General features: G+C 37.3%; 1 protein-coding gene across 3 annotated transcripts in view; it reads right to left on the bottom strand.

Annotated features, from left to right (window-relative positions):
* Nucleotides 1-20,869, bottom strand: part of LOC124965001 (phospholipid-transporting ATPase FetA-like) — a 142,044-nt gene that overhangs the window by 18,753 nt on the left and 102,422 nt on the right. For all 3 annotated transcript variants that reach the window (XM_047525813.1, XM_047525812.1, XM_047525814.1), the window contains 6 exons: nt 20,045-20,241; nt 17,674-17,882; nt 15,747-15,790; nt 6,564-6,723; nt 3,770-3,958; nt 2,281-2,396 (listed from right to left, as the gene is read on the bottom strand). In XM_047525813.1, coding sequence (XP_047381769.1) covers nt 2,281-2,396; nt 3,770-3,958; nt 6,564-6,723; nt 15,747-15,790; nt 17,674-17,882; nt 20,045-20,241 — 915 coding nt within the window. The remainder of the gene's footprint in view (nt 1-2,280; nt 2,397-3,769; nt 3,959-6,563; nt 6,724-15,746; nt 15,791-17,673; nt 17,883-20,044; nt 20,242-20,869) is intronic.

Raw genomic sequence — 20,869 nt, forward strand, 5'->3', positions numbered from 1 at the left:
TACGTATCAGTAGCTATTATTATTATTATTATTATTTGGTACTGGGATTGAACCCAGGGGCATTTTACCATGGAGCCACATCTTCAGCCTTTTTTGTTTTTTTGAGACACGGTCTCACTAAGTTGCTTAGGGCCTTGCTGGTTGCTGAGGCTGGCCTTGAACTTGTGATCCTCCTCCCTCAGCCTCCCGAGTAATGTGGATTACAGGTGTTCATCACTGTGCCTCTCCATTTCTGTAACCTTTTAAAAAGTATATTCACAAAATTTGCGCAGCCATTATCACTATCTCATTCCAGAACATTTTTATCACCCCTAAAAGAAACACATGTCCATTAGCTGTCATTCCCCACTCCTTTTCCTCACAACTGCTGGCAACTACTACATTCTTCTTCTTCTTCTTCTTTTTGATACAGGGGATTGAACCCAGAGGCCCTCTACCACTGGGCTATACTCCAGCCCTTTTTATTTTATTTCAAGGAAGGGTCTCACTAAGTTGCTAAGGCTGGTTTCAAAGTTGCAATCCTGTCTCAGACTCCTGAGTTGCTGGAATTACAGACGTGCACCACCATGCCTAGTTCACTAATTTTTTTTTCCTAGTCTGGACATTTCTTATTAATGGATCATAGAATATGTGGTCTTTTGGTTTTTTCATTTATCACAATGTTTTCAAGTTTTATTTATGTTGTAGCATATATCAGTACTTCATTCTTTTTATTGCCAAATAATATTGCATTGTATAGATATACCACATTTATCATTTGTTTGTTGATGGACATTTGTGTTGTTTCAACTTTTTGGTCTTTATGAATAATGCTGTTATGAACACTTGTACAATTTTTTGTGTAGAGGTATATTTTCATTTCTCTTGGAAATACACATAGGCATGGAATTTCTGGGTTATATAAGTCTATGCTTAACTTTTTGAGGAAATACCAGACTGTTTTCCAAAATGGCTATGCCATTTTACTTTTCCATCAGTGATGTGTGAGGTTTATAATTTCTCTAAACCCTTGCCAACATTTATTATTGTCTGGTTATCTATTTTATTTGAGTCATTGTAGTGGGTGTAAAGTGATATTTCATGTTTTTTATTTGCATTTTCCTAATGACTAAAGATGTTGAACATCTTTTCATATGCTTATTGCCTATTTGTTCTTTGACTTCTGGTTATATATATTAATGTAGAGTCATCTTGAAATAGTCAAAACAAACAGAATTTTCTTCAATCTATTTTATATATATATATATATATATATATATATATATATATATATATATATATAAATATATATATATTTACTTTTTACCTGACCCACTCTCCATCTTGCCCTTTGTTTTCTCCTTATTTCCCTAATCTTTTGTATATCCATGCTTAGGGGTAGAGACCCCAGAGGGTATAGATATGGTTTTCTTTTCATGTGCCATCAGGCTGGAGTCAGTCTCTTTTTGATATATCCTAAATACTAAAGGGAGAAGAATAAGATAGGGATAAGGGAGGTGCCCTTGGGGATTTTAACCCTGTAGACGACAGAGGGAGGTATCAAATAGTTCTCTCAGAAACTTGGGCCTGGAACTTCCTGCTCCTGCTCTCATCATGGCTGGAGGATAAGGCCTCCCATATCAGCAGGCCCTCTTCTGAAGCAAACACCAGGTCTGACTATGGGACCTCCTGAGGTAGGAATACTCAGGGATCACATAACTCTTCTGATTATTTCAAATGTTCCCACAGATAAAATTCTTGTCATGCCTATGGGGTGCTGTCCCAACTCAATTCTTTGACATAGAAGTTGGCAATATAGTCAGTGAGAATTCCACATTATGAGACGGTTTTAGTCTTCTACCAACTAAAGAGACACAGATACCAGTGTACACCCACAGAGTGAAATAGAGTTCCTGAGCTTCCTTATGCTGAGAGAATTACAACTATTGGCTTAGCAATGCCAAGGAAACTGAGACTGTCATGTTCTCTGTCCAGCACAGCATAGCTACATCTACATATCACCTGGCCTTTTTCTTATAGATTGTAACCACTTATGTGGGACCTGCAGACAGGCAATCTAGCTGCTGCTCCTCAGTTTGATCAAACTGCATAAAATTAATTTTTCCATTGTTTGTCTACTTAAGCAGGTGGGTAGCTGAATCTACCAGCTGGAATCTAGGCAGGTTCCTTGGCTGCTGGTAATAACAGAAATACACTGACATGGGGACACATTTGTCCCTATGGACACATGTGGACATGTATCCAGAGGCACCATCCCTCTCCTGCAGTCTAAACACTTACATCCAAATGTTCCATGGTCACGTTATTAAGGGCTACACAGGAACGATGAAGTAGCTCAGAGATGATGGTGTCTGCTCCTTTGCAGAACAACATTACCCGATTTTCAGGAGTTCTCACTAAAGATAAACAAATTAAGCAAAATAACCATTTAAGCCTATTGTTATAAGAACTTATCTGGGCCATTGAAGATTGACAGGAGGCTATTCCCCATGACATTTGTTTGTGCTGCCTTTGGAGGCTAAGAACTCAGTGAGTGGTCACATAGTATAAATGATGTGGAAAGGGCTGGTGAGAGTGACAGAGGCACTTATGGAAGGAGTTCTTCCATGGGTTCAATGTCACCTGTGGAAGACTCTGATGCAGAATGGCATTTGGCCTCTCAATTCCAAGTCCCAGACCAAAGCCCAATTTAATAAGGACAAAGGATGCAAAATGACCTTCTTTCTCTTCAGTCTGAGGCCAAACTAATTGAGGAAACAAGACAGTATAAATTTTCCCTACACAATCATCTCTCAGTATCAGGGGATTGGATACCCCCACCCTTGTGGAGACCAAAATTCACAGATGCTTGATTCCCTTATATAGAATGGCATAATGTTTACATATAACCTACAAATATACTCCTATATACTTTATTGTCTTTTTGGGGGGCTGTGTACCAGGGATTGAACACAGGGGCATTCAACCACTGAGCCACATCCCAAGCCCTATTTTGTATTTTACTTAGACATAGGGTCTCACTGAGTTGCTTAGCACTTCACTTTTGCTGAGTCTGGCTTTGAACTCGAGATCCTCCTGCTTCAGCCTCCCAAGCCACTGGGATTACAGGTGTGTGCCATCGTGCCCAGCACCTATGTACTTTAAATCATCTCTAAATCACTTATGATACATAATGCAATGTAAGAACTATGTAAATAGTTATAATACTAAATTGTTTAGGGAATAGTGACAAGAAAAAAGTCTGCACATTTTCAGTACAGACAAAACTTTTTTTTTTTTTTCTTTTTGGTGTTAGGGATAGATTCCAGACCTTGTGCATGCTAAGCACACTATGTACCAATGAAATAGACCCCAGGCCTGATGCAACCTTTTTTTTTTCAAATATTTAAAATCTATGGTTGGTTGAATCTGATGTGAAACCTAAGAGGGCTGACTGTATTATTTGCTTCCATTTGTTACACCATGTTCAGGCTTTATGATTTATTCTCTTTCTTATTTGACTTTGAGGGTGCTGACAAGCCACTACTTAGAAACACTAGAGAAGAACTTATTAGTACATGGTAGCAAACTCCCATATATGTATAAGATAAAATTCAAAGGAGATACGAGAGAGAAGGGGAACGGCTATGTGTTTCTATTTGAGGCACAGTACCTGTGAGAAGACACATGAGTGGGAGAAGACATTTGTGTGTAGATAAAAGAGAAAGTCAATTGTGAATATGAATAAAGGACAAAGAAAGGGAGACAGCTGACTAGAAGGGACACCCACCAATAACAGACATCCTCTTGCGTACACTGCTGAAGTCCAAAATAGCCAGCAATTGATAGACTCTGGTTTTTCCCATTTCCACCACTGTGATAGTCTCAGACGTGCGGGAACGGAACACAAAGCCAAGGTTTCTGGCAGCAGTGACCAGGGCACCTTCATCTGGGGACTGAGCCTGGTACACCAGCTCACCTGACAGGAGAGAAGAGGGCAACTAGAGCCCACAGAGATGAGCTGTTGAAGTCCACCCAGAAGTGACATTGCCTTCCAAGTGGCTTAAATAAAGATGGAGCCCAGGAGGGTACATCTTTCCAAAACTTCTTCGTAAGTTTGGCGCTAAAAAGGTAGGTTGCATAAAACATGTCAGTCTCTTTTCCTTTCCAGTATTTCCAACTGAGTTAATATTACACAGGTAAATGATATTTGCAATGCTTACAAACAAAACACAGGCATTACTTTCCAACTTTATGGGTAAAAAAGGGTTCAGAAAGCTTACTAAAAATGAGGTTCCTGGGCCCCCCCCCAAACATACTGAATCCACAATCACAAAATTTGGGAGAAGGGTCTAAGAAGTTGAAATTTTAATAAATCTCTTAGTTGATTCTCATGCATGTGGCATAAATTGCTGCCTAAGACTGGCCACACGTGGATAAACACTGCTATGTAAAAGACTGATGATTTAGTAAGCAATTTAAAAATTATATATATGTTACCACCTTTAACTCACCCTGAGAAGTTAAATGACTCACTCTGTTGAATTAGCTTTCAATCTGATATTAATCAGGATATTTCTAAGAACTCCTTTGTTAGACTATTATCACAATTTGAGATATCTTTTGGACAATTTCTCTTTTGAATGTCACTTTGATTTTTAAGACAGGCATCATCAGAGTCTTATACTTGTGAACAAGGAAGGTAAGGGGATAATTTTAGGTAAGACATAAATATCTACTGAACAGCTAAGGCCAAATATGCTTCAAATAACAGCATCTTGTTGCAACAGCAGACACAAAGAAACATGGTGGGGAGGGAACTCACAGGACCAGGAGATATGAGATTTGGATTCTGATGTCTACCTTCCAGGGTTTTGTTGTTATTATTGTTTTGTTTTTGGTAGTGGGGACTGAACCTAGAGATGTCCTGCCACCGAGTTACATCCCCAGCTCTTTAATTTTTATTCTGAGACAAGGTCTCACTAAGTTGCTTAAGGCATCGCTAATTTGCTGAGGCTGGTTTTGAACTTGTGATCCTTCTGCCTTAGTCACTGGGATTACAGGTGTTTGCCATTGCACCTGGTTTATCTCTATCCCTCTGGACTATAGGATTTTAGGCAAGTAACTTAATCTCTCTCTTTTTTAAGCAATTTCTTTAAAAAAATTTTTTATAGTTGTAGATGGACAGCATGCCTTGATTTATTTTTATGTGGTGTGAAGGATCAAACCCAGTGCCTCACATTGCTTAGCAAGCATCCTGCCACTGAGCCAAAACCCCAGCTCACAATTTCTTTTAACTTAGTTTTCCTTCTCAGTAAAATTGGGATTTTTTTTCTGTTCTACCTACTTCAGAGAGTTATTGTGAAGATTATAGAATATAAATGAAAGCTATTTATAGAACTGTAAAGTGACATATAAATATAGGGTATTATTGTTGGTAATATTAAAAGTATTGACTTTAAAGGACACTTCATTTTGTTGTGTACATTCTCTCTCTCTCTCTCTCTCTCTCTCTCTCTCTCTCTCTCGTATTGGAGATTGAACCCAGGGGTACTTTAACAACGAGCCACTTCCCTGCCCCTATTTTGAGACAGGGTCTTGCTAAGTTGCTGAGGGTTTCACTTAGTTGCTGAGGCTGGCCTCAAACTTGGGATCCTCCTGCCTCAGCCTCCCAAGTTACTGGGATTACAGGTGTGCACCACCGCACCCAGCTACGTTTTTTGTTGTTGTTAAGAAAAAATATCTTAAATTATAATCACTCATTTCTCATTCATGGTTTTTGAAAAGGTTTGGATAAATTAATGGATGACTTTGCTACATTTGGTTACTGAAGAAACTAAGATAAACTAGGTGTGGTAGTACACACCTATAATCCCAGCTACTGGTTAGGCTAAGGCAGAATGACCACAAGTTCAAGGCCAGTCTGGGCAACAATATAGTAAGACTCTATCTCAACAACAACAGCCAAAAAACAGAAAAAAAAAAAAAAAAAAAACCTAAGAGGACAACTCAACTCATTATTTAGAAAGTCTTGTCAGAGATAGTGTGACTATTCTTGGGGACTATGTGACAATATCACAGGGCCTTAAGATCATAATTTCCCTAAATGGCATGAAGTGTGAACCCTATTCAAGGACTGAATCTTTCTTTAAACCAAGAGGTATCCAGCTAAGCATGGTGATACATGCCTGTAATCCCAGCAGCTTGGGAGGCTGAGGTAGGAGGATAACAAGTTCAAGACCAGGCTCAGCAATTTAGCAAGACCCTGTCTCAAAAAAAAAAAAAAAAAAAAAAAAAATTTAAAAAAGGGCTAGGGATGTGACTGAGTGGTTAAGCACCCCTGGGTTTAAGCCCTGGTACCAAAGAAACAAACGAAAGTTCCTAAAAACCAAGGGGTGGTTTCCTACTTGAACATCTCCCAGTTCATTACTTGTCTTGACTGTCTATTCCACTGCAGGACAGTGCTCCCCCTTTGAAGGTTCTTTCTTAGATTAAGCCATTACACATCATATCAAACCACCTCACCTTCAACCCACCTACGCTATGACACATTCTCAGTCCAAGAAGCCTCAGGCCTCCCTTACCTTCTACCTTCTCTTGTGACATCACGGTATGACATAATGAGAGGGAGAGGAAAAACATATGCACCCAGTGATCTCCTTTTTTTACTGCTTCCATCAAAGTCTGGTCATGAAATAAACATTTAGGACTGGTCAGCTTGTTGTAGAAGTCACCTTCTTCTTTCTGGAACATATAAGCCAGAACAAAGTTGTCAACAGCGTGATGTTTTATAGGTCAACTTGGGTGCAGTTTCTGGAATGTGATGAGAACTCTTAAGAAGATGAGAAGGGAAAAGCAAGATAAACAGTGGGCTGGTTTCTTAGGTACTTACAGCTCTCACCTGGAGCATCCAGTTGCGTGGGCCACAGAGGTCCTTCCCTACAGAAGACAAGCTGAGCACTACCTGGCAGACCCTTCTTTTTTTTAATTTGTTGTTTTTAGATACATGACAATAGAGTATATTTGACATATTATACATACATGGAGTACAACCCATTCCAACTAGGATCTCATTCTTGTGGTTGTATATAATGTAGATCTAGTTACACTGGTCGTATATTCATGAGCAAAGGAAAGTTATGTCCAATTCATTCTTTCCTATTTCCATTCCCCCTCCCTTCCCTTCATTCTCCTTTGTCTATTCCAATGAACTTCTTTAAAAAAATTTTTTTTTACTTGTAGAGGGACACAACAACTTTTATTTATTTTTATGTGGTGCTGAGGATCGAACCCAGTGCCTCACGTGTGCTAGGCAGCTGCTCTACCACTAAACCACAATCCCAGTCCTCCAATGAACTTCTATTCCTCCCCTCCTGACCCTCCCTTGTTGTGGGTTAGTATCTACATATCAAAGAGAATATTCAGACTTTGTTTTCTCTGAGACTGGCTTATTTCACTTAGCATGATAGTCTCTAGCTCCATGCATTTGCCAGCAAATGCCAAAATTTCATTCTTCTTCATGGCTGAGTATTATTCCATTGTGTATATATACACCACATTTTCTTTATCCATCTGTTGAAGGGCATTGAGGTTAGTTTCATAGCTTGGTTATTGTGAATTGAGCTACTATAAACATTGATGTGGCTGCATCACTGTACTATGTTTATTTTAAGTCCTTTGGGTATAGACCGAGGAGCATGACAGCTGGGTCAAATGGTGGTTCCATTCCAAGTTTTCTAAGGAATCTTCATACTGCTTTCCAGAGTGGTTGTACCAATTTGCAGTCCCACCAGGAATGTATGAGTGAACATTTTCCCCCACATCCTCACCAATGTATTCTTGATAATTGCCATTCTGACTGGAGTGAGCTGGAATCTCAATGTAGTAATGGAGTTTTTTTTTTTTTTTTTTTTTTTTTTTTTTTTTTTTTTGCGGTGCTGGGGAATCAAACCCAGAGCCCTGTGCTTGTAAGGCAAGCACTTTACCAACTGAGCTATCTCCCCAGCCCTTAGTAATGGAATTTCAATTTGCATTTCTCTAATTGCTTTTTTTCACATATTTGTTGATCATTTGTATTTCTTCTTCTGTGAAGTGCCTATTCAGTTTCTTTGCCCATTTATTGATTGGATTATTTGTTTTTTTTTTTTTTTGGTGTTGAGTTCAATGTATATCCTAGAGATTAATGCTCTATTTGAGGTACAGGTAGAAAAGATTTTTTCCCATTCTGTAGGCTCTCTCTTCACATTTTTGATGGTTTCCTTTGTTGTGAAGAAGCTTTTTAGTTCAATAAAATCATGTTTATTGATTGTTGATTTTACTCTTTGTGCTTTAAGAATCTTGTTGAGGAAGTTGGTCCCTGAGCCGACATAATGGAGAGTTGGGCCTACATTTCTTATAGTAGGCACAGGGTCTCTGATCTAATGCCTAGGTCTTTGATCCACTTTGAGTTTTGTGGAAGGTGACAGATAGGGGTTAAATTCCTTCTGCTACATATGGATTTCCAGTTTTCCTAGCACCATTTGTTGAATAGGCTATCTTTTCTCCAATGTATGTTTATGGTGCCTTTATCTAAGATGAGGTAACTGTATTTATGTGGGTTTATCTCTGTGTCTTCTATTCTATACAACTGGTCTATGTGTCTGTTTTTATACCAGTTTTTGTCATTGTAGCTCTATAGTATAATTTAAAGTCAGGTATTGTGATGCCTCTAGCATTGCTGTTTTGGCTTAAGATTGCTTTGGATATTCTGGGTCTTTTGTTCTTCCAAATTAATTTTAGGTCTATTTTTTTCTAATTTTGTGAAGAATGTCATTAGTATTTTGATGGGGACTGCATTGAATCTGTGTATTGCTTTTGGTAGTATGGCCATTTTGACAATATTAATTCTGCCTATCCAAGAACATGGGAGATCTTTCCATCTTCTCAGGTCTTCTTCAATTTCTTTCTTTATTGTTCTGTAGTTTTCATTGTAGAGGGCCTTCAACTCTTTTGTTAGATTGATTCCCAAGTATTTTATTTTTGTTGAGGCTATTGTGAATGGAGTAGTTTTCCTAATTTCTCTTTCAGCTGATTCACCATTGGTGTATAGGAACATAATTGATTTATGGGTGTTAACTTTATATCCTGCTACTTTGCTAAATTAGTTTATGAGTTCAAGAATCTTTCTAGTTAAGTTTTTTGGGTCTGCTAAATATAGAATCATGTCATTAGCAAATAGGGATAGTTTTAACTTTTCTTTTCATATTTGTATCCCTTTAATTTCTCTCTTTTGTCTAATTTCTCTGGCTAGAGCTTCAAGGATGATGTTGAATAGAAATGGTGAAAGAGGGCATCCCTGTCTTATTCCAGTTTTTAGAGGGAATGCTTTCAATTTTTCTCCATTTAGAATGATGTTTGCTGTGGGTTTAGCACATATAGCTTTTACAATGTTGAGGTATGTTCCTACCATCCCTAGTTTTTCTAATGTTTTCAGCATGAACAGATGCTGAATTCTGTCAAATACTTTTTCTACATCTATTGAGATAATCATATGATTCTTGTCTTTAAGTCAATTGATGTGATGAATTATGTTTATTGATTTCTGTATATTGAATCATCACTGCATCCCTGGAATGAACCCCACTTAATCATGGTGCACTATCTTTTCAATATGTTTTTGTATGATTTACAGTATTTTATTGAGATTTTTTGCATCTGTGTTCATAAGGGATATTGGTTTAAAGTTTCTTTACTTGATGTGTCCTTGTCTTTGGTAATAGTGTAATACTAACATCGTAGCATGAGTTTGGAAGAGTTCCCTCCTTTTCTATTTCATGGAATAATTTAAGTAGTATTGGTGTAAGTTCCTCTTTGAAGGTCTGGTAGAATTTGGTTGAGAATTCATCTGGTCCTGGGCTTTTCTTTGTTGGTATGCTTTTGATGGCATCTTCATTGCTTGAAATTGATCTGTTTAAATTTTCTATGTCCTCTTGATTCAATTTGGGTAAGGTCACATGTCTCTGAAAATTGTTGATGTCTTCATGATTTTCTATTTTATTGGAGTATAGATTTTCAAAGTAGTTTCTGATTAATTGACTGTATTTCAGTAGTGTCCATGGTGATATTTTCCTTTTTCCTCATGAATAGTAGTGATTTGCATTTCTCTTTCTTTTTCTTCATTAGTTTGGTTAATGGTTTATCAATTTTATTTATTTTTTCAAAGAACTAAGTTTTTGTTTTGTTGATTTTTTAAAATTGTGTGTGTGTGTATGTGTGTGTGCATGTGTGTGTGTGTGTGTGTGTGTGTGTGTGTGAATTTCACTGATTTTTGGTTCTGATTTTACTTATTTCCTGTCTTCTGCTTTTCTTGTTGATTTGTTTTTCTTTTCCTAGGGCACTGAGATGAAATGTTAGGTTATTTATTTGGTGACTTTCTATTCTTTTAAAGAATGCACTCAGTGCAATGAACTTTCCTCTTAGAACTGCCTTCATAGTGTCCCAGAGATTTTGATAAGTTGTGTTGCTATTCTAATTTACCTCTAAGTATATTTTTATTTCATCCCTGATTTCTTCTACTATCCATTGGTCATCCAATACTGCATTATTTATTCTCCAGGTAATACAGTAGCTTTTATTTTTTATTTTATTATTGATTTCTAATTTCATTCCATTATGATCTGATAGAATGCAAGGCAATATCACTATTTTTTGGACTTGCTGAGTTGATTTGTGGCCTAAGATATGGTCTATTTTAGAAAAGGATCTGTGTGCTGAGAAGAAAGTGTACTCAATCATTGATAGATGAAATATTCTATACGTGTCTGTTAAGTCTAAATTATTAATTTTATTTTTTACTTCTATAGTTTCTTTATTTAGTTTTTGTTTGGAGAATCTACATAGTGATGAGAGAGGTGTATTAAAGTCACCCAGTATTATTGTGTTGAAGTTCACTTTATCTGATATGAGGATAGATACCCCTGCTTGTTTGTGAGATTCATATGAATGATATGCTTTTTTCCCCATCCTATTACCTTCAGTTTGTGGGTGTCTTTGCTTAGGAGGTAAGTCTCTTGGAGACAGCATATTGTTGGATCTTCTTTTTCGATCCAATCATGGCAGACCCTTCTTGCTTCACTTTTACCTTGGATATTCTGAATGACTTACAGCTGTCTTTAAACTATTCCTTCAACTTTCAAATCTTTTCTGCTAATCAAACCTAAGACTATGAGGAGGTAAACACTCCCTATTCCTTAAAAAATTTTTTTTGTTGTTGTTGATGGACTTTTATTTATTTATTTATATGCAGTGCTAAGAATTGGACCCAGTGCTTCACACATGCTAGGCAAGCACTCTACCACTGAGCTACAACCCCAGCCCCAGCATTCCCTATTCTTTTTTTTTTTTTTTTTCCCCTGTAGGAATCTTTTTTTTTTTTTTTTTTTTTTTTTTGTAAACAAATGGGATACATGTTGTTTCTCTGTCGGTACATGGAGGAAAGGTGTACCCATTTGTATAATCATACATTTACATAGGGTAATGTTGTTTGATTCATTATGTTATTTTTCCCTTCCCCCCACCCCTCCCACCCCTCTTTTCCCTCTATACAGTCCTTCCTTCCTCCATTCTTGCCCCCCACCCTAACCCTAACTCTAACCCTAACACTAACCCCTCCCACCCCCCATTATGTGTCATCATCCACTTATCAGCGAGATAGCATTCCCTATTCTTAAGTGATGTTGGGTGAGTCTTATTTTTTGTTGTCTTCTGCCTGATTTGGGGAGGTGAGTAGGGAACAAAGTGCCAGGTACAGTGGCATCAACGGTGGTTGCACTGTTTTAGCCCCACAGGACAAAAGAGGGCTAAAAACAGTAGATGACCAGTCACAAGGGAACTACTTCTCAGTTGCCAGTCTTTGCTCATATGAAAAACAACTTACAAATGGTTAGTTTTTGTATCTAATCTCTGATTATTAAAATGTTTATAAAGTTTATTTTTATCAAAGAGATACAATTCATTATGATAAAGTATTGCAGAGTAAACTTTGTTTTGTAATTTTTTTTTTTAAAAAAAAGGGCTAGAAAGGAATATTGCAAGACAAAGGCAAGGTCATATAACAAAGAAGCTGCAGTATATGCTTCTTCACAGACTTAATTTTGCTTTGACTATCAGCATACCTTCCTGTCTCTGACTCTCATGGTCACTGACCTTGCTGCTTATGTTTCTCCTCAATGTTTGAAACTAAAATTCACTAACCATTTTCCTGGTGGTGACCTTGGCTCCTTTAGACATTGACTTTCATTTTCCATTTCAGTTAGGCTGCTTCTGGTCACCTTGAGTAAACATTGGCCCTGAGACTTTTTTATTCCCACCCCAGAGTTGATGTTATGAACACATTTCTTGAGTCTGTATTAGAATTCTCAAGAATCTTTCTCCAGTTCTTGGGACGGGAATGTAGCATGTACAAGGCTCTGGGTTCAATCCCTACTACCAAACAAATAAACAAACAAATAAACCAACCAACCAACCAAACAAAAACTTTTTCTAGTTCTTGATAGTTGTTTCACTACCAGAGTTTGACCCTAACATTCAAGTACAGACACAACTGCCCTGTTTGGTGCTATGTTGGGGAAAGGGAAGTCTGTAGTGTCCTATACTGACTTTTTTCTATATCTCATCTAGAGAGAATTTTTTGGTAGCAAGTAAGATCAGGTCAGCCAAGCCCTCAATTTGGCCAACCACAGAAGTTCAGTAATTTAAGACAACCATTATATGGCATCTCCTGTGCCTTTTCTAGAATTGGGCTTTTAAGTTGGCACATTCTTTGGAAATAGAGGCTGGTTAGTATCAGAAGACTGGAAAGGAAAGCAAGAGAAGGGTACTGTATTGACATCTTATTCACAACATAGTGTCGTAGCAGTATTCCACTGGAGGTGACACAGTCAGTTTTGAGTCAAAGAAAGTTCTCTGGTGTTGAAATGGAGAATAAATCAGAACTAGCAAGATGAGAAGCAGAGAGACCAGGAGTCAGTGATTCATAAGAGACAATAAATATTAAATTAAGATGATGGATTTCAAAGAACGGAGCTAGAATTGGCAGGACATGGATAAGGAATGAAAGAGGGAAGAGTTAAAAATAATTTTATATTTCCCAGGTGGGTCCCTGCATAGACAGTGAGACCCTTTCATGGAGAAAGAATTCCACAGAAGGCTTCTGACAGTAAATTGGAGATACCAGAAAGACATGCAGGTAGTAATAAAAGCAGCTGTTGTATATATAGTTTTGAAACTCAGGAAAGAGATAATGAGCTAGTTTCTGATCTCCCTTTCCGTATAAATAATGTGTCAGGACACATGTCCTGGCTAGGTACAAGACATAAGGCTCATAGTTACGATACAGCAAGATCTAAGAGCTAGTATTCATGGATAACTCTGAAGTTGAAAGCAAAATAACCAGTTAAACAAGGCAGAAAGACAAATACAGGTGTCAAAACAGGATAGAAACTGACTCAGTTGTTAGATGAGAGGAAGCAAATTCAGAATGAATGAGATAAGAGGAAATAAATTCAGAATTAAGGACAGAAGATGGCAATTGAGGAAAAATTTTGAGCTGTTGTGACATAGCTACAAGACGGTTTTTATAAAATGTCTTTGGACTTGGCCAAGGATGTGAAGGAGCTATCAAGGGTTCCTGAGATATGGATTTAGAGATTATCAGTCGGTGAGATAGTAAATTAAGGCCATGTGAATATATGAGTGAAGTCGGCTTGTGAAGTCGGCTTTGAACTTGCAATCCTCCTGCCTCAGCTTCTCAAGCTGCTGGGATTACAGGCATGTGCCACAGTACCTGGCTCAGAAAAGGACATTTAGCTGGTTGTTTGGATTTTTCTTAGTAAAAGTAGAAGGTGATATCATCTGCTGCATACTGGGCACCTGGTGAATGTGGTAGAAGGCCCAAAAGTAGTGAATGTTTGGGAAGGTTGATATGGAGAATAAAGTATGAAGCTGCTTACAAACAAGTAAAAGTTTGAAAGTGGCACTGGGGACCCAGGAGAGTCTCTGAATTTGTAATATTTTTCTGTAATCTCCAAAACACTGCATGGCACACTAAAATTAGAAACTGAGATAGGGTAGATGGTTTGATTAATTCAAGGTCCAGATTTGTTAGATGAAGAGAGAGAGAGAGAGAGAAAAAGAGAGAGAGAGAGAGAGAGAAGAAGAAGAAGAAGAAGAAGAAGAAGAAGAAGAAGAAGAAGAAGAAGAAGAAGAAGAAGAAGAAGAAGAAGGCGGCGACGGAAGGTGGGAGGGAGGGAAGAAAGAGAAAAAAGAAAAGGAGGGAGGTAAAGAAGAGAAGAGAAGAGAAGAGAAAAGGAGGACTTGTAAGGTATAAAGGATTCTTACAATCCTAGGTTACAGATCAGAAAGATAGAAAAATAAGTAAAGTTACAGGGAATTGATAGCCTAGAGAGCTGAGGTTTTGTAAATCTTCAGAAGATAGGAGAACAAGTCTTTCTTTTCTCTCAGTCCTAGGAGCCAAGTACTGAGAAAAATGGAGGAATAATGTTTATAGTCAGAGATCAAAACAAGGAAGTTTACAGTTTCTGAGTGGTACAATTCTGGATGATGATATGGCAAAGGGTGGTATAGATTTTTTCTTTTAGTCCAAGAGTTCATCTGAAAGACAAACTCTCACAAATCTGAAAGAGTCTACAATGATAGATCATTCATAAAGTGCCAATACCACCAAAATGATGGTAGTGATTGGAGGAAAGGGAGCATATGAGCTGTTTCAAAGTCTTCAGTGATGAAGTGAAGAAGCCAGAAGATTAATAGATGTTAACAATAAGAAAAGTTAAGGGTGAATGTTATAAGCATCACAAGATGATGACAGATTAAAAAACCATTATGATGCAGTACTAACAAGAATATGGGGGAAAAAGAATTATCATATATTTCTGGTGGGCATATCATGTGCTGCAAATCAGTCTGAAGGGCAATATAACAAAATTAAATGTATTAAAAATATGGCTATACCCTTTGACCAACCAATTTCACTTCTGGGACTTTATTCTAAGAAAGCAGAAAACTATGTAATAATGTATGTACCAGGATGCTTACCAAAATTCTATTGTAATAGCAAATGGAAAAAAATAGGAATTGGTTAAATTAAAGTATACCAATACAACTGGATACTTAACTACACACCCATTAAAAATAATAAACTTGTATCTGCTGAGATTGATAGATGACCACAATATAGTGTCAAGTGAAAAAAGGAAGCTGAAAATAGCATTCTATTTATCTATCTTAGATTTAGATGTACGTGTGTGTGTGTGTGTGTGTGTGTGTGTATGAAAAATATTTGTTGGGAAAACCCCATAAATTTTACATTGGTCACCAAAATTGGGTTGAATAGTGTTAACTTTCTTCTTCACATATTTCGGTATTATTTGAAATTTTACAACGAGCACAGATTTTTTTTTAAAGAGGAAAAAACAATATAACTATTTTCATTAAAACCCCCAAATTCCCTCAAATAAACATAGACCATTTATATAAGGGTTTCTGATATTTTGAGGTCAGTAAAAGTTTTACTATTTTGGGGACTGAGTCCCCTTTGTATTTTTTTTTTTTTCGCGGTGCTGGGGATCGAACCCAGGGCCTTGTGCTTGCAAGGCAAGCACTCTACCGACTGAGCTATCTCCCCAGCCCCACTGAGTCCCCTTTGTATTAGAGATGCTTCCATGTAGCACAGTCACACCCAGCTCTCATAGAAAGCTATAATCACTCACCTCAAAACCTGGCTCCCTCAGTCCTTCCTTGTCACAGGAACTACCTATTGGTAAGCAAACAGAGCAGAGACTTGGCAAGGGGTTTAAAGGAGGGTTTAATTTTTATTGTGGTAGATTACATATAACATAAAAGCTGCCATATTAACTGTAAAATTCAATGGCATTAACTACATTCATAATGTTGCACAATGATCACCACTGTATATTTTCAATACTTCCTGTTCCTCCCCATCCCCAGTCTCTAGTAACCTCTAATCTATTTTTTATTTCTATGAATTTCCAATTCTCTGTAGAACTCTGCAATATTTGTCTTTTTATATCTGGCTTTTCACTTTGCATAATGTTTTCAAGGTTCATCTATGTTATATCATGTATCAAACGTCATTAATTTTTATGTATGAAATAATATTCCATTGAATTTATATACTTAAAAAATCCATTCATCTATTGATGCTAACATGAGTTATTTTCACCTTTGGGCCATTGAAAATAATGTTACAATGTTGTGCAGCTACCACCTCTCTATAGTTTCAAAACTTTTCCTTCACTCCAGAAGAATATTCCATGTGCTCTAACTTTTCAGGTGTGATTACCCCCTTCTGCTAGCTAGGGTAGCAGGCATGAATGTTCACACATGAGGATTTAACTCGATCACAAAAATAAGGTTATGCTTAAGGCATATGATAAATGAAGAACTAACCACGGGAGACACTGATCAAACTGAACACCCTGTGATGGCTTCTTTCAATACTATTTGTAGGGTTTTTTTTTTGTTCTTTCTAGATATACATGACAGTAGAGTGTATTTTGACATATTAACCAACATAGAATAAGTATAACTTGTTCCAATTAGAATCTCATTACTGTGGTAGTATATGATGTAGAGTTACATTGGTTGGGTATTCATATTCAAGGATAGGAAAGATAGGTGCAATTCATTCTTTTGTCTTTTCTATTCCCATTTCCCCTCCCTTCCCTTCATTTCCCCTTTGTCTATTTGTTGATCTAAAGGGGAATCAGGATTAGAGGTTTCAGTAGTATACTCTTTCATCTGATTTATTTTATTTAGGCTTAATTTTTTTAAATTGACAAGTATTTACATATATTTATGAATACAGTGTGATGTTTTCATATATTTATGTACTGTGAAATGATTATGCCAATTAACACTTCACATATTTTCTTTTTCTGTTATAATATTTAAAATATATTCTTTTAGCAATTTTGAAGTACACAATACTAATTATGGTCACTGTGCTCTGCAATAGATCTCAAAAACTTATTCTTCCTGTCTCACTGAAAATAAATGTAGCCATTAACCAACATCCATCTGGTTTAACAGTCAATGAAATGAGTATATTGTTTTTCCTCAGTATACTGTGAATTCCTTGAGGACAGAGACTAACTCTGGCACATCTTGGCATTTTCAATGTCTAACACAATGGGCTCCATCTACAAGATACTAAATTAGCACTTTTTGGTTGGAAATCAATGGACTGGGTATTCTTTGCTTAGTGAATAGAAAGGCTTGTGAGAATAATAGGTAAATGTGAATTTCAGAGACTCATAGTTTACTCCCCCACCCATAGGAGAAAAACATGACACATTTATTTGATAATAGTTTTACATGATAAAGGCACTCTCAGATCGAAAACCCAAAGACTCTGTGTTTAGGTTTGAGGAAGTATGGACAGTCATGTAGAGATACACTGAGGCAAAAAGGATCTGAACTAATGGCAATAGATTAAGTCTGTCTGCTCAGATTCTTCCTGGCTTCTCAGTTGTGGCCTTTCTTCCTTCCGAGTGTAGGATAGGATCCCCCTGAAATGAGGGTCTTAATTTCTTTATGGTCAGTACAGCTAGTTTACTCTTAAACTAACAAAGCAGAATTTTTCTAGGACTCAGGAAAGCAGGAAGGCATACATACCATAGGCCTTTCCATTGATAGAACACTTTTTGAAAATCATGATGTTCTGAGTCAGTGTCCCTGTTTTATCAGAGAACACATATTTGACTTGGCCAAGCTCCTCATTTAGGGTGGTAGTGCGAGCCTGTGCTGGGGTGTTCTTTGGTTCATAAAACATCTTCCGATCCCAGTTAATATAAAAACTGTTGCCCAGTCTTATTATTTCAACACTAAGGAGAAAGCAAGAAAAGTAAGGTCTTGGTCAGAGCATGACATATTCATCATTTTGTTCCTTCTTACTGGTTCCATGGCAGGTCAGGAGCTAGCATCTGAAAATCATAGCATCTTCTCTAGGAACCTGCCCTCCTGAGGAAATTTTCTACCAGGCAGTCCATCAAAACCGACCTTGACCATTACCATGAAAGGCTTTATCACCTGGATTCATATGTACCTGATTAACTTGTCTGAGTCACACTCCCCTTTTACTTTTTTCTAAAATGCATCCAGGAAAAGTCACAATTCTAGAATATTAGTTAACTTATAAAAGGTTATGTCGACCTAATTAAAGGATTAGTTCTGCTGTCTGTGGGGAAAAGAGAGAAACCTGTCATACTCAGAGTTTCTTTGTTTCAGAAGAAGGGAAGAAGCTGTGAAAATCAGAAATGGCTTATGGGCTGACGTGATAAATTTCTAGGCAGAGTCAGCTCTCTTCTGAGGCAAATAACATGCATTTTAGATACTTTATGGGTAATAGTATTTTCATTTTAAAACTGTGAAGACTTGGTGCTGGGGATTGATCCCAGGGCCTTGTGCTTGCCAGGCAAGCACTCTACCTACTGAGCTATATTCCCAGCCTCTGTGAAGACTTTTAAAGGACCATCTTCCTGTCATCATTCATACTTACTGTGTGTTAAACTGATTTATTAGTAACCCCTGAGACAGCAGCATTGAGACCTGAGTTTTTTCCTTTGAGCTGAAGAAAGGGGTGCTCAAGTTCTCATGGGTGACTCTTTATTGATGATCCTCAGGTTTGGAGTTACTCCCTGCCCAGGCTTTTACCAGCCACATCACAGTCTTTCTAAATCGAAACACGAGCTGGAGAAACAGCTCGTTTTAGAGAGCACTCGCCTGGCATGCGCAAGGGCTGCGGTTTGAATCCCTGGCGCCTCAGATGAGGAAAAAAAAGTCCTCTAAATCCAAACATTTAATCACATTCTTTCTTTCCTTAGAAAAAAAAAAAAAGAAAGAAATATCTTGGCTGGTTCTTTACTGCTTTTAGGATAAAATTCAAACTCTTTGGTCTGAATTTAAGGCTCTTCTGGATCTGACTTGAAATTACTGCTGAATACCTTAGCTTAGCTTTTAAAAACCTCCACACCTTTGTACATGCTGAATTTTCTGCTTGCAATGTTCTTTCTGTTTTTTCAAATATCAGTTTGATTATTACCTTTTCTGAAAATCTTCCTAACCTCTCCAGGTAGAATCAGTCTATTCCTTCTCAAGGCTCCTTTAGCACTTATATATTTCAGTTCCACCCTTTTTCATGTTATGCCATATTTATTTATTTATTTATGTATGTTTCCATAGCTATACTGCAAGCTTTTCTGGAGAAAGGGATGCCTCCTTATTCATGTTTCTAGCTCTGGCACTTAGTATATTGCTTGGCATATAGTAGGTGTGCAATAAATATTAAACAAGGCAATACTTTTGGGGGTAGGGATGCCATACTGATGGCTTTAGGAAACCTGGAAAGGAGGACACTAAAACACATTTGGGTTTGTGGATGTGCAAAGGAATGCTTAACCCAGAAAAGGAATAGAAAAGTATAGTGAAGATTTATTTCACCCATTTCAAATTTTTTTCCAGGGTGCTTATGAAAAAGGGAAGGAAACGCCCTTCTTCTTCTTCTTCAACTTTTAGGGACTGAACTTAGGTTATAACCACACCCATCTACCATTTGCCATCTTTTTTCTGTGGAACATGCACTCTGAGTTCTGACTAAGTGACTGACATGAATGAACATTTAGAACCTATCTTATTGGTAAGTAGATGCTGCCTGGCCTGGCTTCAGCATCACCAAATTGTGTCTTTTTTCAAAATTGTTTCATGTGTTTGTATGTCTTTTTTAGTCACTCACAGCTTATTTGAGGCAGGGATGATTTTCTTTTTGTACAGACCATGTAGTATCTAGCTCAGTATTCTGGACATGGAAGGCATTTATGTACTCTCTATATATTCCTCAGAGTGTTTTGCATGCCATGCCTGAGGAAAGTAAAGAGCAAAACAGCATATAGTAATGCATTCTATAAGTTCATGCTCTATTTGGAGAATTAAGCAGGAAGTATGAAGTCAACCCCTTTTCCCATAACCCCAAATGATCAAAGATACCAACCTGACATAGAGAGAAATGGGCACCATGGTGTTGAGAATAATGAAATAGGACCAGAAAATGAAGATGGCAGAGATAACTGATGAAGAGACATAACTTTCCTGTGGCAGAAAAATCTGGAAGTGGTAGCCTTTTTTGTTCTCCCAAATGCCATGCCCAATTGCTAGCATAAAACACATGGCACCTAAAAACAGGAAAATCTATATAAAAGAAAATAAAATGAAAAATGAATTAAATGAACATTTCATCCTAGGTATAAGCTGCTGCAGTTCAACCTGATGGAGTCTTATCTTTCATTAGAATGTTTCTTTCTTTGTGGGACAGGGACGCCCTATAGTTCACAGGTCCCAGGCATTAATACTCAGGACAGAAAAGAAAGCCCAGCAGTAGCCATCCTTGGGGTTTTGAAACTAGAATATATGAAGTACTAATTAAGTGCTAGTAACTATGATGACTACATGCTATTTAATATTTATAATAATCCCTTTTAATAACAAATGAGGAACTTGATACTGAGAAAATATCAAGGAAAAATATTCTGCCTAAAGTTACTTACCTAATGAGTAGGATAAACAGGTTCTAACCATTTCTAAAATCCAAACTCTGAATCCCTCCTTTACTGAAGTGAGGTGCTACTTTAACAAAAATCTAAAATGTGTGGCACTAGCTTAGCAGGTGGGGAGAAACTGATAGAAAAGACTTGAAAGACAGACAGCATGTGTAAACAGTAATAATTTGGTAAAACTGGAAGTTAAGACCATGTGCCTACTGAACCTGCAGTTCCAAAGGAAGTGGTTGGAAAGATTCAGAGTATCAGTGTGTTGGCTA

This window comes from Sciurus carolinensis, chromosome 14 (genome assembly GCF_902686445.1).
Source record: "Sciurus carolinensis chromosome 14, mSciCar1.2, whole genome shotgun sequence".
NCBI classification, from domain to species: Eukaryota; Metazoa; Chordata; class Mammalia; order Rodentia; family Sciuridae; genus Sciurus; species Sciurus carolinensis.